The sequence below is a fragment of the Zea mays genome, chromosome 4 (assembly GCF_902167145.1).
Source record: "Zea mays cultivar B73 chromosome 4, Zm-B73-REFERENCE-NAM-5.0, whole genome shotgun sequence".
NCBI classification, from domain to species: domain Eukaryota; kingdom Viridiplantae; phylum Streptophyta; class Magnoliopsida; order Poales; family Poaceae; genus Zea; species Zea mays.
In genome coordinates, this window is record NC_050099.1 from 7,628,096 (window position 1) to 7,644,892 (window position 16,797).

At 40.8% G+C, this 16,797-nt stretch overlaps 2 protein-coding genes across 4 annotated transcripts; one reads left to right on the top strand and one right to left on the bottom strand.

Moving 5' to 3' along the window:
• The first annotated feature begins 1,364 nt into the window (after positions 1–1,364).
• Positions 1,365–6,385, top strand: LOC100272601 (uncharacterized). Of its 2 annotated transcripts, NM_001147064.1 has the most exons (5): positions 1,433–1,709; positions 2,626–2,715; positions 4,154–4,269; positions 5,064–5,191; positions 5,565–6,377. In NM_001147064.1, exons 2-5 carry the CDS (start codon positions 2,642–2,644, stop codon positions 6,069–6,071), a joined length of 825 nt encoding a protein of 274 aa, NP_001140536.1. In that variant the 5' UTR covers positions 1,433–1,709; positions 2,626–2,641; the 3' UTR covers positions 6,072–6,377. The 2 variants fall into 2 exon arrangements, with proteins under 2 accessions (XP_035822631.1, NP_001140536.1); XM_035966738.1 differs by lacking the exon at positions 4,154–4,269 and having other exon boundaries at positions 1,365–1,709; positions 5,565–6,385.
• A 680-nt stretch (positions 6,386–7,065) lies between these two features.
• Positions 7,066–15,156, bottom strand: LOC100382109 (uncharacterized). Of its 2 annotated transcripts, none has more exons than XM_020551646.2 (8): positions 14,754–15,156; positions 13,134–13,345; positions 12,833–12,902; positions 11,406–11,708; positions 9,235–9,392; positions 8,843–8,959; positions 7,841–8,026; positions 7,066–7,742 (listed from the first exon to the last, which is right to left on the bottom strand). In XM_020551646.2, exons 1-8 carry the CDS (start codon positions 14,827–14,829, stop codon positions 7,572–7,574), a joined length of 1,293 nt encoding a protein of 430 aa, XP_020407235.1. In that variant the 5' UTR covers positions 14,830–15,156; the 3' UTR covers positions 7,066–7,571. The 2 variants fall into 2 exon arrangements, with proteins under 2 accessions (XP_020407235.1, NP_001168341.1); NM_001174870.1 differs by having other exon boundaries at positions 7,104–7,742; positions 12,833–12,911; positions 14,754–15,004.
• Between the last annotated feature and the right edge of the window lie 1,641 nt (positions 15,157–16,797).

The following is a 16,797-nucleotide window of genomic DNA, read 5'->3' on the forward strand; positions in this document are numbered from 1 at the left end:
GTCCCAAAGGACGAGGGTTGCACCCAACCCTTCTCAAGTGATATAAAGATAAAACTTGAGTGCCGCAGTTTTCTCTTATAATTTGTCTCCTCACAAGGATCTCCATATATCAGAATCTCTTGCTAGTCGTACACAAGTTGATGAGAGCTTGATCTCCACTAGAAGCAAGAGGGAGGATAAAACACATACAACAGCACAATCACAACATAAAAAGATCGAAGAATGCAAACGCAAAGTCGAAGCAGAAATCCCTCTAGCAAATACTAGTGCTTGGATCACTTTGGTGTGTATTACTAATGCTTGGAGTGAATTAATGTCTTGAAAGGGTTGGTTTGGGGGTCTATTTATAGCCACAAACCCCAAAGAGTAGTTGGAAAACACATGCACAGATCTGTTCTGCGCAGGTGCATTGGACCGGTCCAATGTACCACCAGACCAGGTAAGGTAGCCACTATCTCTAGGATCTTGACTGCACCTTCAAAACTGAGATGGTGTGGCCCAAAATACCGTCGGGTCAACTCTATGTAATTATGGGTCAAAATTAGCAATAAATATGATACCAACTAAGAAATGTTAACTGGTTTACAAATCTGTTGGGTCAGCTGACCCCGATGGAAAGGGTTGGCTCCACCCCTGATGGCGCTGGATCGGTCCAGTCCACCATCGAGTCGTCTGCTACGCCAGCTAGTTGTTGTGCCGCCCATTAGAGCCTGAGATAGTTGTTGCACCCACGAGACCCGGTGCACACCAGACTGAGCTGGTGTGCCTGAGTCATCTATCATCTTCTTTAGCCCCTCTCTAGTAAAGTGGTTCGGCGTACCACCAGACCAAGGTTAGCAAATGTTTATTACAGAGACGAAGGCTAAACGACGAGAATTTTTTTAAGCATAAACATAATGAATCCATAATTAGCAAATGTTTATTATAGTTGTAGAATCAAATGATCGAATAATCGACTAATTAGGTTTAGTAGGTTTGTCTTGCCATAATTGGTTTTATAATTTAAATGTATTTAATACTTTTAACTAGATATAGACTAAAGAGTGTTTGGTTTTTAGGGACTAATTTTTAGTCTCTATATTTTATTTTATTTTAGTTTATATATTATTAAATATAAAAACTAAAACTCTATTTTACTTCCCGTGTTTGACAATTTATATGCTAAAATAAAATAAAATAGAGTAACTAAAAATTAGTGTTTACAAACCAAACTAACCTAAATTTAGTCCGTGCGAGACAATTTGCCAACGCATCCAATCCGATCCATTCGGAGCCAGTTCATCATCCTGTCCCAGTCCAATCCTACCAAAGCTTTTCCCTCGTCCATATCTACGTCAACCAGGGAATTCCCGTGCCGGTGGGGCCGTCGGCGACGCCATGTGTCGCCGCGCTATCGCCTGGGTCACACAAGTGTGCGGGTGGGTGGCCGCCACACGCTCGCTGCGCCTGCGTGCGTGTGCTCGCCTCCCACCCTCCCCGCACTAGCTCTGCACTTTCCCTGGCAGTCGTCCCTTGTTCCTGACTTCCTGCCTGAGCGCATCCGGCCACCTTCTATCCGCCCGCCAGTCCCCGCCGGCCTCCGCGGATCATCTGCCTGGGATCAAGATCCGTCGAGGCCGAGGCACCCGCGCGCCAAAGATCGTTTCTTGATCTAAATTTGGGTGGTCGTAGGGATCAAAGCTCGGTTCTCTGCGGTGCAGTTGAGAGGGGTAAAAGTTGACTCTGATTTGTTGAGGTGTCTGGGTGTGAGAGTCGGATGGGTTCTGTGTGAAAGCTGGTGTCTCTATAGTAGTTCGAAAGGTTGAGCAATTTGGTTTAGATACTGTGGCGAGGGAGAAGGAAGATGGTTTCTTGGTCAGGGGGGGCTTTAGCCTGTAGGGTTAGGGAGTAGTGCTGTTCATCTTATCTATGCTCTGTGTGCTGTTAAATATCTGAATTGGATTCTTTGTGTATTTTCCAATGAGAATAGTTAGTTGCATTATTTGCTCTCAATATAAGAAGGACGATAAGCCTTTGATCTAAAATATAATAATTACTTGGATCAAATTGGCTTTAGTTTCTTGATGGGTTGTATGACAGCATGTGCAGTTTAAGATTTTTGCTGTTGTTGTGAGGTAAAGAGAAAGAATAGCTAGCTTGATATGACTTCTTGGACTGTTCATAGTGTTCTTGTGTTGTTGGATTTGAAAGGCTGGCTAATTTGGTAGGTTAATATAGCAACCAGTAGTTATAACATAATTTTTATTTGCAAGATTAGAAAATTGTATTGAGTTCTTGATGCAGATTCAAATAGACTTTTTATTGCTGGTTTGATCCTTGTCCATAGTCCACACATAAAGTTGATTTTTTATCTAATTATCTGCACTTCATGATCTCAATCAAACATATGGTGCTTCTTGTTCATATTTCTTTTTCCAGCGAGGTTAAAAGTTTAGCTCGTTGTGGTATTGTGATTTGTGAGCAATTGATGCTTCCATGGTACAGCATCCTAAGGAACTCCATATTTTTATGTGGACTGTATTTGTGTTCTAAATTGTGATACCTTGCGGCTCAGATTAGTTGCCCTTTGTTGCTACACATGTTTTTAACTCTTTTGATTCTTAAATATTCAATTTTGTGATGCAGCACCAATATTCTTGGCATGGTGGCTGACACGGAAAGCTCAGATTCACTGCCTGGCAGTTCAAATGCTGCTTCTGAGATGCCTGCTAATGGGTTAGCCTCAAAATATTTTTTTGGATCCAGTTTTGTACAACTAATTTCATAGCAGTAATCAGTATTCACTACTACATCTGCTCTTAGTTAGCTACCTATATTGGGTGTACATAAAAATGCTAGCATCCACAGTCCACCAGATGATTATTATGTCCCCAACCTCTTCATTTCATCCACTGCAAGTAATAAGATCTGACCAAAATGAGCAGAGCAAAATTTAAGGTAGACTGTGATCTTGGAATAGATGTTGTAGAAGATACAGAAATATGATTTAACCAGTAGTTTATGGCTGAATCCTCTTTATTTGCATTCGTTCCTCTTGTTCAGTTTAATTCTTATCTTCACCTTTTTGGGGTTTTTTGGCTAATCATTTTGCTGCTTGTTCAGTTTCATGTCATATTGAGTTCTTTAATAGGCCAGTAAAGGGCCATAACTTACTTAAAGTTTATGATCGTTGAGAGAGACAGAGGAGGCTATATGCTATTAATAATCACTACCTCTACCTCATAATTAAAGCAGTGTCATCTGCTCCCATAGGCATATCAGTTTCACCTGCATGAATATAAAATCTAAGACTAGCCATCAATTCAAATGGTATGAAATCGCAGGAAGTTCTGGCTCTGTTTTCTTTTTTTTTCTTGGGTCTTAATTTCTGACCTCACAAAAAAAATGGACATAGAAAGTTTGCTATATATAAAACACAACCTCCATATATATACATTAAAATTACTAGAAGAAACCCTTGAGAACTAAAGAGTAAAGATTGTTTAGGACAAGAGCTGTGCAGATGGGTTCCGGTTCCTAAATCCTGTGTAGGACCTCTGTGACTGAGGCAGTCATAGAAAAGGTTTACAGTTAGGCACTTCCCACTCGCCACATTAGAATAAGGCCTATAGTTCATAGTTGTTAAGTGTTAACAGAATCCTAGTGCATTAAATTTCAATTAACTTAAATTAATATGTGTTGTTGTAGTAATTTGCACGCTATCGACACACAGTATATGTTTTGTTCAAAGTCTATATTTAGATACCTAGGGGTAAGGCTTGCCTCGGTTATTCATCCCCTAGACCCCACTTAGGGCATGGTCGGTTTAATTCCAATCCATGTGGATTGTATGGGATTGAGTGTGATTAAATCCCAAACAAATCAAAATCTCTCATAATTTATTTCAATCACAATCAATCCATATGGGATGAGAATAATCGAATAAGGCCTTATGTGGGAGGCCTAAGCACTGGCTCTATCCTGACCTAGGGGAGTTAAGATTTCCCTAGTCTTAGTTGACCTATTTTTACATTTGCACCTTCAGATTGTTCTGAATAATGACGCTGTCTATTCTTTCTAATACATATTTGCTCTTGTAGTGTGCTCCCTCAGCCTACTCGCCTTTTTTCCCGCTGCACTATTTTCCTGTTTTCTGAACAATTTTCCGCTGCAGGTCTATTCACCGAAAGTCTCAGGAAAAGCCCCCCAAAAAAACACATAAAGCTGAACGAGAGAAGCTTAAACGTGATCAGTTGAATGACCTTTTTGTTGAGCTCGGCAGTATGCTAGGTTAGTACAGTAGGTCATTAACCATTGACTATATGTAATAGACACAATTACGCTCTTGAGAAAGATATCGGTATCTGCGGTTAGATTCCATCATTCTGTTCTCCACTTGAGCTCATCTGGTAGACCGTTTTCAGCAGTTCGCCTATATGGTCACCTAAAACACCGTTTTTCACTGTAGAGTGGAGTTTGAATATAGATATGAAGATGAGTAAGCTGCTGAAAATAGCCTTAATAGTGGTTAGCATGATGTGACCTCTCAGTGGGGACTGAAATTATAACATACATTAGCTTATAAGTTGTTTACAGGATCCAGTACATAGTATATCTGCATCATTTTATATATTAGGGCGTGTGTGGTTCCCAGGCAGCTTTGCCTATTAGGCATCAATCTCAAGTTGTTGATTTTGGTTGCTTGGTGGACAGGATCGCTGCCTGGCAGATCGTGAACCATTTCTTCTGATTACGTCTATGGTTGTTGCCATGAAAAGAACTGCTAATCTCTCTACAAAATTCTTCAAAATTAATGTATGGTTAAGCTATTAATACTACGCTGTACTTTGAATGGAACACCATTGTGGATAGTTCTTGCTGATGTACCATGCAATCATGTTATTCTGATGACATAGGGATTGTCATCTGCTGAACTGCGTACTTATGATGAACACTGATGTTTTTTCTTTGTATTCTGTGCCATTAAATATGATTGCATAGTCATCCTCATATGTTCCTGTTGCTGGTTATCGATTTTGCTACAGATGTCTAAGCCATTGATCAACATAGTTCTGCCATTACAGATCTTGATCGACAAAACACTGGAAAGGCTACAGTGCTAGGTGATGCTGCGCGAGTACTGCGAGATCTAATCACTCAAGTGGAATCTCTCAGGCAGGAACAATCTGCTCTTGTATCGGAGCGCCAATATGTGAGTTTCCAAACTGAAGCACTTATGTTATGTACTCTTCATAAAAAAAAAAGATCAGCGTGATATATTCTGCATGAATTCTGATGTTTCTCAACTGATATACCACCAGATCCTCTACAGTCACCACTTGCCTTGTTCAGAAATATAAACATCTAGCTTGAGTTGATCCTCTAAAAGTAGGACACATTACCTGTTGTGAATCCTGTGACTGGTTCATTGAAACTGACCGTGGATGCGAAACTCAACTGATATATTCAATTGACTCTCGTCACCCGTTTCATATTCACTGCTCGCTTGATTTAGTTCTTTGGTAGATGTTTCAGCTTACTATCTACTAGTACCTGTTAAGCCTAAAGCACACTCTCATGGACAGGTCAGTTCCGAGAAGAATGAGCTGCAAGAGGAGAACAGTTCGCTCAAGTCCCAAATATCGGAACTACAAACCGAGCTCTGCGCAAGGATGAGGAGCAGCAGCCTGAGCCAAACCAGCATCGGGATGTCGGATCCGGCAACTCACCAGCAGATGCAGATGTGGAGCAGCATTCCCCACTTAAGCTCCGTGGCCATGGCGGCGCGCCCAGCAAGTGCAGCGTCCCCGTTGCACGGCCAGGAGGGCTACTCTGCTGACGCCGGTCAAGCGGGCTACGCGCCGCAGCCGCAACCTCGGGAGCTGCAGCTCTTTCCGGGGTCATCGGCATCGTCTTCACCGGAGCGTGAACGTTCTTCCCGGCTCGGAAGCGGCCAGGCCACGCCGCCGAGCCTGACAGATTCCTTGCCGGGTCAGCTCTGCCTGAGCCTCCTACAGCCATCTCAGGAAGCAAGCGGCGGCGGCGGCGGCGGCGTCATGTCGCGCAGCAGAGAGGAACGGCGGGACGGGTAGCCAACTGACAGACAACGCACTTGAATCGGGGTGTGTGGCGGCGGCGATTGTCCTGTAAATACCAAGAATTCCGTCCCTTTACTGGCTCGTTCATCCAGAACTAATGCTGGTAGCTGCCCTGTGTTGAGCGGCAGCTCTGCTTGTTCTAGAAGCTTCTGAGAACATGTGTGGGCTATGTTTTCCATGAGATTGTAAGATGTGAGGTGGAGCCGCTAGAACACTTAGCGTGCGTTTTACTGACAGTGTGGAGTGCTGCTCCTTAGTTGGAATAGAAAAATGCAATTTGATGGCTGTGCTGCTGTCTTGATCTGTTATCTTCCTGCTCCTGGTGAAAGTTACCCAGCACATGTAATCATGCCGTCTTTCAAACAATGAGAAGAGCAGGTCAACCCAGACTGATGCGAGTGGGCACAGCAGCGTGCCAAATAAGGTGAAGAGGTCATCCACAGTTGACAGTTCTAAACATCGCGAGAATGATCACCCTGTCCCCAATCCGAATCCGACTATCCAAGGTTGCAGTTGCAGCACAGTTTAGGGTCTGTTTGGTTGGGCTGTGGCTGTGAAAAAAGTTGCTGTGGGCTGTGAGCTGTGGAAAAAGCTGCTGTAGGCTGTAAGCTGTTAAAAAGCTAAAAACCGTTTGGTGGAAACCACTAAAAGTCATTAAAAATTCTTCGATATATGTTTTCACAGTTCCATCCGAAAAGCCACTAAAAGCAGGTCTAAGGGTGCTTTCAGATTTGCATTACGAGAAAGTCAGCTTTTAGAAAAAGCTGCTTCCTAGATCCAGCCCTTTGGTTGGCTTTTGGCTTTTAGGGGGGCAAAAGCCAAAGCCAAAAGTCAAACCAAACACACCCTTACTTGCCTTGGTTTTTGCCTGCCCCAGTAGAATTAATTGTGTGCCTAAAGACATCGTTTTATAATTACTATACACTTATAACAGCACAAATACAAACACTCAAATACAGCTTATCCCTACATGCTTCAGCGGACAAGATTTAGGACAAGCAATGTCTTCTATAGGGGGTTTTACTTGCCAAAGGAAATTGATGGAGCCACTGTTTGCTCTTTCGGGCACCAGTTGCAAACCAAAATACACAACAAACTTAACAGAGCGTATCATTGTTGAATGCTCACATGTTTCTATAGCATTTCCAAAACAAATAGAAACATCTACCAGTGCTAAATCTCGGCATAAGCCAACCGTGCTTCACACAAACAATCCCTACTGTCTATCCGTGTAGATGTCCGGAAAAACAAAAAAGAACAGTAGAATTCTCCTCCAGGAACTGCCCACTACAGGCTCAATGATATGATAGGAGGTCACAGCCATCACCCGGCCAGTTGCCAGGCCCATGTTTTCGTTGACTGTGTAGATGAATAGCTACTAATACTAATTGATAATCGTTGGAACTTGGAATCGTCTGCAGACGCTTAACCAGTTGCTAAAAATGCAGAGGAGAATCTGTGCAGCTAGCAGCTGAAATAAACTTGCGCCGCTAGTTAGTTTTGTTCCGGGGGCGGAGAATCAGAAACGCGTTCCATCTCCATATCCTGCTGCTTTTTGAGATAATCCTGTGCCGTCGACGTGATTATCTTAACGGAGAAGTTCAGAAGCACAAGCCACACTATAGAGTTCCAAACCAATGTAAAAGAGAGATTCCAACTTTTCTCCTGTGTACATGGTAAGAAAAATGAGATGAACAATTACGAGATTCTAAGAGAGGTTATTCCAGCCTAAATGGTCATGGGTTTTAAATGACGATACTAACCTCCATCTGTGAGGACGCCGAGACTGGTGTCGGTGGTGATAGATACTTGTCCTTGGCAGCATGGAGTTTGGCAATCACAGATGGTAGGGTAGCAGAAAACCCAGGAATGTGACCGAATATCCAGATTAGCTCCTTTTCCATAAGATACAGGAGCTGGTTGTTGCATAAGGACACGATAAACAGCGTCTGCGAGAGAGAAGAAAAGTGCATATCAGGTAAAGAGGCGCTGCAACTATTGGTGTCGGACCACTTGACAACTCACTAAACCAGGCATGGAGAAACCAAAATGACTCAAAGATTCAGCAAGTCAGGCACCATAATAACCTTTGCAAGAAAGGTTTCGCAACTCATTTCACAGTTTTTTTCCAGGTATGATAGTCTTCAGTAGTTATTATTCTATAATTATGGATATGGATACCAAATAAACCTAGAGAATCAAACCGAATTCTGTTCCCATTAAATTTCATTACTGAACTGTCATTAGGTTTATTTCATTTTCTGTTTTTTTGTTGAATTCTTGAAAAGAGTAGGAATTTCAAGAACAAACTAGAGAGAGGAGTAGGACAAAACTTGCTAGGCACTCATCCTACTGATATATAAAATCAACTTATGCAAAACTGACATATTTTGTGCTGAAAACAAATCCAAGCTTTCTAACAAGTCCATGTCCTAGAAAAACCAAAAGATTGGCATGCAGTATAAATCTAGTTATCTGTTATCCTGATGAGCTTTTGCTGAGATGGTTGGTAGGCTTTCAAGATTTGAATCCAAGTGACCACATCAAAGAATAGTTTCATCTAATTAAGTTAATAAAAAAGATTGTCTTCCCAAACATTAAAAAGACCACCGGCTATCAATAGAAATCCTCCAAAAGATTGAACATGCACGCGCAGCCAAACAATTAAGTGTGTGGCAACAAGTAGAACAATTGCAAACACAAATCACAATAAAAACAATTAACGATTATTAAATAATATAAAGGTATAAAGTTAGATGCCTCACCTGAATATGAGTCTTGATGATGGCCTTCCCAATCAAAGTTGCAAAAAAGAACTCCCAGAAAGGTACACCAAATTGGCCACACATAATTCCAGCGAGATCAAAGAGTGGGTTCGGAACCTAACAAGGGCCATCAAAATTAAGCAAAAAAAAAACAATTCAACGAAAATCCTATTAGAGGGAACTATGGTAATTGCTGTACAGGAAATGTTCCATAAGTTTATTTGTTGGTGTCATTTTATCTAGACAGCTTTAAAATGTGAGAACCTAAACCTTGCAAACAGTCCAAAGGTAATTTTCAAGGCACAAAGTCAAATGCTTAATAAAACAAATATGGTTATAAGATTTCCACACTGAAGAAATTGGTAACAAAAAATGGCAGACAGGGCACTAACCGAAGCAAGTATCAAGATAGAGAAGAAGTTGAGATGTTGAGAGTGAGAAAGAAGCCAACGCTTGGAGCGATCAAGAGTGGATGCTACTGTCCCATCTTCTTTGGAAGTAGCGGCATCAAGCTCCTTAACAGCTTTTGACTTGCTTCCTGATAAGCGAGCTGCAGCATGACAAAAGATCCATTTAGGATAGGTAGCCTAAACCAACCAAAGGAATAGAAACAAAAATGCCAGAGCTAGCCTTCCTACCCCTCCCAAGAACTCAAATCACAGGCATAACACTCCTAGAGATGTTTTTCCCCTAAAATCCATCAAAGAATAGAAGCTCCACATCACCAAAAAGTTGCCTAAATAAACAGCTAAAATGTTCAAAAAATCAGCATGGCCCTGTTCCCACTTTTAGGAATTTAAGAAAACAACAACAAAACAAAACAAAAAAGCAATATAGTATGTACTATTCTAGGTTATTAAAACGATAAAACGTTGGAACGCTCATGGGTGAAATTTTGACTTTTAAACGTTTAAACTTTGTTTAAACGTAGTTTTAAACAACATAGGAAAAATACCAATACATTATAATTTCAGACAATAATATGAAGTTAGATATCAAAATAGAGAGGCTAGTGGCTTACCAAAACTTCACCCATGAGCTGGATTGAACCTCAAAAGTAACTAATAGACTGGGCCCAAAAGTAGCTAATGGTCTAAAATGCATAAAACACTGCGTTTTACAGTTTAGAACGCCAAAACGCTAAAACGTGGTTTCAACCTCTAATTAGAGTTTTGACGTCTAAACGTAGTTTAAACATCGTTTAAACATAGTTTTAATAACACAGGTGCCTCTAGAAGAACATGAAGTCAAAAGTTCAATGTATGGTATAGATAGAAGGCTGAATTGTAGGGATGTCCTCATCTACAGCAGCTAACGGGCACCCATCCAGGCATGGCCACCTCCTCTGCCGTGTCCTCTGCTAAACCGGCAACCCAACCCTCCTCAAACACCGCCCACCTCTCTCACCTCCTTTTCCGGCAACCCCCAGCTAACTGGGCATTCCAAGTCAGAGCGCTGGTGTACACCAGCCCCACAACTAGCCGCACACCAGGCAAGATGAGGCTGTCATATCATGATGTCATGACTACCTTGGTTAAGGCAGGTGGGAAATCCATGGAAGGTGTCTCTTTAGAACTGGCATCACAACACCCTGTTGCCCGTCATGCCACCCCCACTCTAAGTTTCATCTTGGCTATACATTGGCGGTGTACAGAGACAGGCAAGTGGTTCATTTAGCTTTCAATAAACAATCGTTGTTGGACAGCTGAGCACCTAGCCAATGGAGAACTCTCCCGTCCAGCTGCGCTTGTCCCCTTTGTGACCAGGTGGATGAATCAATCTTATTTATGTTGATCACTTGAACCTTTGCCCGCAATCCTTCAGAGACTAGGCTCAACTGTGTGCAACCAGATTCTCAAGCTGGTGGTGTCAGGCAATCAAAGAGATCAAGAAGGGGGCTCAAGTTTCTCATTGTTCTAATGTCCTAGGAGATCTGGAAACATCAAAATGGTTGTGTATTCACAAATATTTTCAATAATATTGCAGGCAATAGCAAATGAGTTTATCCTTTGCTGGTTGCCTTTCTGAACTACTTGCCTACTTCATTCTCCTCCTAGACCAAGGGCATTTGGGATCTGTTCTGTGTGTTTTTTTTCTTGAGTGGAGGAGGGGGTCTTCCCCTGTGTATTCTCCAATTTTAATGAAATGATAAGTAACCCCCATGCTTGTTCAGAGGAGAGGATGTTAATGAATGTAGTGAAAAAACAGAATGTTACATAGTACAAGTATGTAGAAAAGATGTTTCTGACTTTCTGTTGTTGAAATAATTCAGTTAGAACCAGTACATAGCCTAGTAACGTTTCTGTTAACATAAGTTGTACAGCATATAACAGAATACCATTAAAAAGGCATACCACCCAATGCTGAAAGCTCCAACACTAGGTGGGGTCTGGGGATGGTTTCTAGGTAGCCTTACACTTGCAAGTTTTGCAAGGAGGCTGGTTTGAACCTGTAACCTCCAGGCTAAGTGCAGAAGCTCTACCATTGTGCCTGGCCCACTCTAAAATATATTATAACAACACTACTTAATTTTAGAAGGAAATTAAAGCATTACAATTTTTACCTGCTCGTGATATAAAATAAGGGGGAAGCTCGCCAAGTGCAGTCCCAATGCCCCAAAGAACTGCTTCCAGCTGTATCTGAGGTAGTAAATCAAAGACGGGGATCCTAACAGAATGAGCTGATGCTGGATACACAGGCGGACCAAATTCAGAACATTTCTTGTCGAGCCATGATGGCCCAACCTTTAGCTGTATGGTATCATATGGAGCCGTTTTCAAATCAATTCGGCCACATTGAACAGCTTTAATAGTGAACAGAGCAATATGAGGACCTAGATACAGCACAAATGTATGCAACCCAGAACCTGCATGTTAAAATTTAAATCATCAGCTCCTAAAATGAGTTCTCTCTGTTGCGGCAATAAGGGTGGGCAGACCCAATGCCAGAGGCTCCCACATGAGTGGGGTTTGGGGATGGGATAAACAAAGGCAAGCCTTCTTCCCGCAATGCGGAGAGGCAGCTTTGAACCCGTGACCTGGTTAGTCAGTGAGACAGCTCTCACCACTGCACCAGGTCTGCCCTTTTGGCAATTAACATTCCAAATTTAGATGTGTTAGTTTCCAACTTTAACAAGAATTAATTGTAGGTAATAAAATCCCAACAACATACATATCACAGAATATGCCTAGCAGAAAAGGCATGACTACTTGCATTAACCTAATAACATTATAGAAGTTGACAAAATCGCAAGATAATAAGAGGCTGACTAAATATCCACAGATGCCATATATAACCTTCCAAAGAAAGAAAAGAAAAAAAGCATCAGTTTTCTGACTATTTATTTGATGTGGCATTGTGGTCGTCATGCAGAGACAGCTAGAGACATTCAACAAAAAATCCAACATAGTAAAATTGTTGAAGGGCAACCAAATCTTGTATATTAAAATAAATGAAGAATCTGGTACAAAGGAACAAACTACATGGTCACTAATTTTAACAATAGCTAAAGGGATCACTCAAACATAGACCAAAAAGAAAACAAATCTGCAAATTGGCAAGGATCACGCGACAATATATTGAGAAGCCAATAAACAGGGCATCAAAAAGGCAAACAGTAAAATCACTATTTGCTGGGAGCGTGTGGCAGTTATTTCTTATGTTCTTTGTATTAGATATATATAATCTGGCATCTTCGACTGTTATTTTTTCGAGTCCTAATAACGTTGCAAACATGAATTAAGTGGAACAGGATGGAGGTTCAGCAATAAAGCCCACAATAAAGTACCGTTTTTCCGCCTTATTACAAATTTATCGGAATACATATGTTTCAAGCCTTCAAGAGTACCACAGATTGTACAGTTAATATATGATAACCAAAGAGATCGCTGAGTAAGTAAACTCCAGCAACATTTAACTAATTTGTTTTTTATTTTTCTTTTATATGTAACTAGACTCCAAGATGTTGAGAGGAGAAAAAATAGAACTTGCCTAGTCCAATTGATGAAGCCACACCTAATGAAATCCACCACAACACGAATTTAGCATAATTAAGGAACTCCTGCACATGCTGCATACATGTCAGAAAAACTAAATTAGTGTTCAAATACAATACCAAGATAGTATCAAAAAAAATATTATCTCACAAAGATACAGATTTTCAGAGCATGTATCTTCCTTGAATATTTAGGCATTGTAATGCAAATCTGACAAAAAAACAGTAGCAGATGTTCTAATGAAAATGACTAGCCTATCCCACAGATGGTAAAAAAACATTAGCATAAGAGCATACCTTCTTATGCAGGCCATCTGAAATAGAGAGTAAGATTCCGGAAGCTACCACCAAAACAATTAAGAGAAAGAACAAACCACTCTTTCTCAGGATATATGTTGCTAATCTTTTCAAGTATTGTAACATGGCTAACAGGAAAAAATGTAATGTTCTGATTGGATGTTTTGTCAGCGTCAAATTTTCCAAGTCCATTTTGTGTTTTGCAAGTAGTTCTGCAAAATAAATAAATACATGAGATAAAAGGAAAACAGAGCAACAACACCAGTTTTCAGCTAAATGCCAAAAACAAAAAACTAAATTACTTCGACTCTAATAATATGTCTGGTTATCGGGAACAAAATTCTTCTCACTGACAAATCAGAACATAGATTGTTCGTTGCCGCAAGCTGTCTTGATCTGGAGGGAAACAGAGGTTTAGTGGAGGCAAGCAGTTAGGGGCTGTATGGTTTGTCCATTCATGTACTAACATTGGCAATGGTTAGACAATATTTTGCAAATTTGCTGAAGTTAGGTGGTTAAAGGAGGAATCTTTCCACACTTTTTTTGAGTCACTGACACCTGGTAAAGTGACAGAATGAAAGGAATATTTTACATGGCTGCAGCTATGAACCAGGGTCATCAGGCTCATTAACATGATGCGACATTTACACTTTGGTCATGAATTCACAGTGCAACACAGCAACCTAGACAAATTGATGAGCTAAGATCTCAATTCATAGTTTCAGTTGTGTGTATCATGCTATGTAGTAGATATTAAGTCCTTTTAACAGCCAAGTTTGCTGCTAATTCATAGCAATTAGTATGCTATTCAGTTGTTTTCAGCAACCAATTCATCTGTCATAAATAACTAAGTTGTTTATCAACCCGGTCTAGCATTTCACAAAAAAGAAGAATACAAGAATATTTGCTAAAATGACATCAAATGTGTGTTTTGATTACACTAAATTAATGTATTCCCTCTAATACAATTCCATAATGGGATTTCCATCTGTACCACAATTTGAGGCACACTTTTCATCTAGACCACAAAGCTAGTCAATGACATTTGGGGTATGGTCGTAAATGTCATTTGCGGCAAGCCAAATAGCCAATGGTGATGATAAGTCCACCTCAGGTGATGATACAGATGGAAATATTACTTGCAGAAACTACAGACTTTTCACAAACATGTGCCAATATGCATTGCCCACGGGCCACGATACCCAAGTAAAATAATGGCCTTCCATAGCATAATAAACACTTCCTATATTTCTCTCATGTAACTCAATTCTCTCTGCTGCATAAGTGATTTCTCTCCTGTAACTCAATTTTCTATAATATATAACTGATTATCCGCACAGCACCTTAACCAACATAAACTTCAAATTGAAACGGGGTGCTATATAAAGTACGCACAATGCAGTGATCTGCGTCTGAATACAAGCAATCATTGCCATCCCAAACACAAGCACCACAGCGCACACACCTATGAAACCGCTTCCAAAGTTAACCCTGATCTCAACGTACCTACTCCCCTGCCCCACCAATCACACCCCGATTTCAATAAAAAACAAGCTAGCAAGCTTCGATCCACGACGCCTTAACGCTACCACACGCATTGAACCAACCCGCAGATCTCACCGGGGATTACGCTCCCGCCAACGTTGGACCAGCTCCGGGACGGCGGCGCCGCTGCGGACATCTTCCGGCGCCCCATCCGCTCCCACTCCGCGGCGCTCGACAACCCTAGATCTCACGAACCAACGGCGCCAGAGCCACCATGGGCCAGATCGCGTTCGAGACCGGAGAGGCAGTCGTCAGGGAGTCGCCGAGACGGCGGCGTGGCTGCTTCCTCCCGTCGCAAGGGGAGTCGCCGATTCGCCGGCGGCGTGTGGGGGCGTTTTGCGAGCAACGGATATGATAAAAGACGCTATTTTTTTATGAGTCGTGAGATGAGATGAGCAACCAGATTCTATTTTTTGTCTGACGCCTCTCGTCCGTTGTGAAGCTGGCTGTTTGGTGGGGCTCGCGCGGTTCCGCCCCTTTGTGATACAAATGAAAACATGCATATTTTACACAGAAACAAATGTAATAGAGTTAAAAGTTAGTTGGCTAAAAAATTGCTAGTAATATTAGCTAGCTAAACTAATAATTAATTTATTAGAAGTAGCTAATAGTTCAGGGTGTTTGGATGTCTCCAACTAATTTTAGCCACTAACTATTAGCTCTATTATATTCAAACACACTCTAAAAAATAGAGTCCATAATTGAGGATATCACGTTAATATCGACGAGAATCGGTAACTCAAATCAAGAGGCATTTGGTTCATTTAGGATTTGTTTGTTTGGTGAGTCAAATAAAATGGAGTGGTTTCACATCAGTATTTGAGAATGGAGCTCTTCTATTCTGCGTTTGGTAAAACGAACAGAGCTGCTCCAATTTTTTGTTTGGTTGAAGATTAGAATAGAGCGGAGCCGCTATATTCTTTGTTTGGTTGTAGAGTCGTATGAGTGTAGATGGGAGAAAAGGAGGGAAAGCGCTCACCTCCGGGAGAACGGTCGCATCCGGTTGTTTTGTGTGGGGTCGGAGCGTCCTAACTATTTATGGTAAATTTCCATATGAAGATATAGGAGTCGCTCTGCTCTTATTTTATTGTAAACCAAACAACCAGAAAATTAGAATGGAGTCGCTCTATTCTCCCCCACTCCTCAACCAAACGCGCTCTTAGTTACCCTACTAAACTTTAGTGACTAAACTTTAGTTCCTAAAACCCTATTTCAAGTACCTAGTTCTTACTTAGTCACCTCGTTTGGAATTTTAAAGGAATGTTGTAGAAGAAGATATTGGAGATGATTTCCTATCAGATAGTAGTGAGGGAGGAGGTAGCTCAACCTACAACGAATCAGGTGACAGTGACTCCAATGATGGTGAATTCAATTTTGAGTTAATTATGCACTATTTGTCATGTCCTTTTTATGATTCAAATTATCTTCAATATCATTGTGAAAGGTGTTGGTGATGATGAAGATGGTGAACCTAGTGGTCCATGTTTTGCAGCTAGCTAGGACACAACCTAATGTAGCTACATACCAATATAATGGTCCTGGTAAGCAAGGGAAATCGACAATGTATTTGCAAATAATTAATTCATCAATGTATTTTGTTTTCATATTTATGCATCTTTTGTAGGTCAAGATGAACAATCAATCCCTCACCATCCAAGATAAAAAAAGGCAGAAGAAGCTCTCCATCAAGGGCCTATACATGCTTGAGAATGTTAAGTACATCTAAGATTATAGATGTGTTGTCTTACTGTTGGAAAATACAGTGATCTAGTCTTCAAGCACAAGCACAAGAATATGGCGTATACATGGACTGATTTAATGGCAATATTTTGAACATGTGGCTCTATTGTATCAACTGTGTGCTCTGTTTCAATTTCAGCACAATATTGTTGTTATTTAGAACTGTGATTGATTTCTATGTATTATTTGAACTATGGACTATCAAATATTTGTGACTCAACACTAGTGTTATATTCACTGGTGCATGGATGCTGCCAAAGAACTTTATTTATGTAATATTTGGTTTATTTGGATTGTCTTATTACTCTATGTTTTCTATGGATATATATATCCACAGTCAATTTGTGATTCATTTTTCTATTTATAGAAGGGTTATATG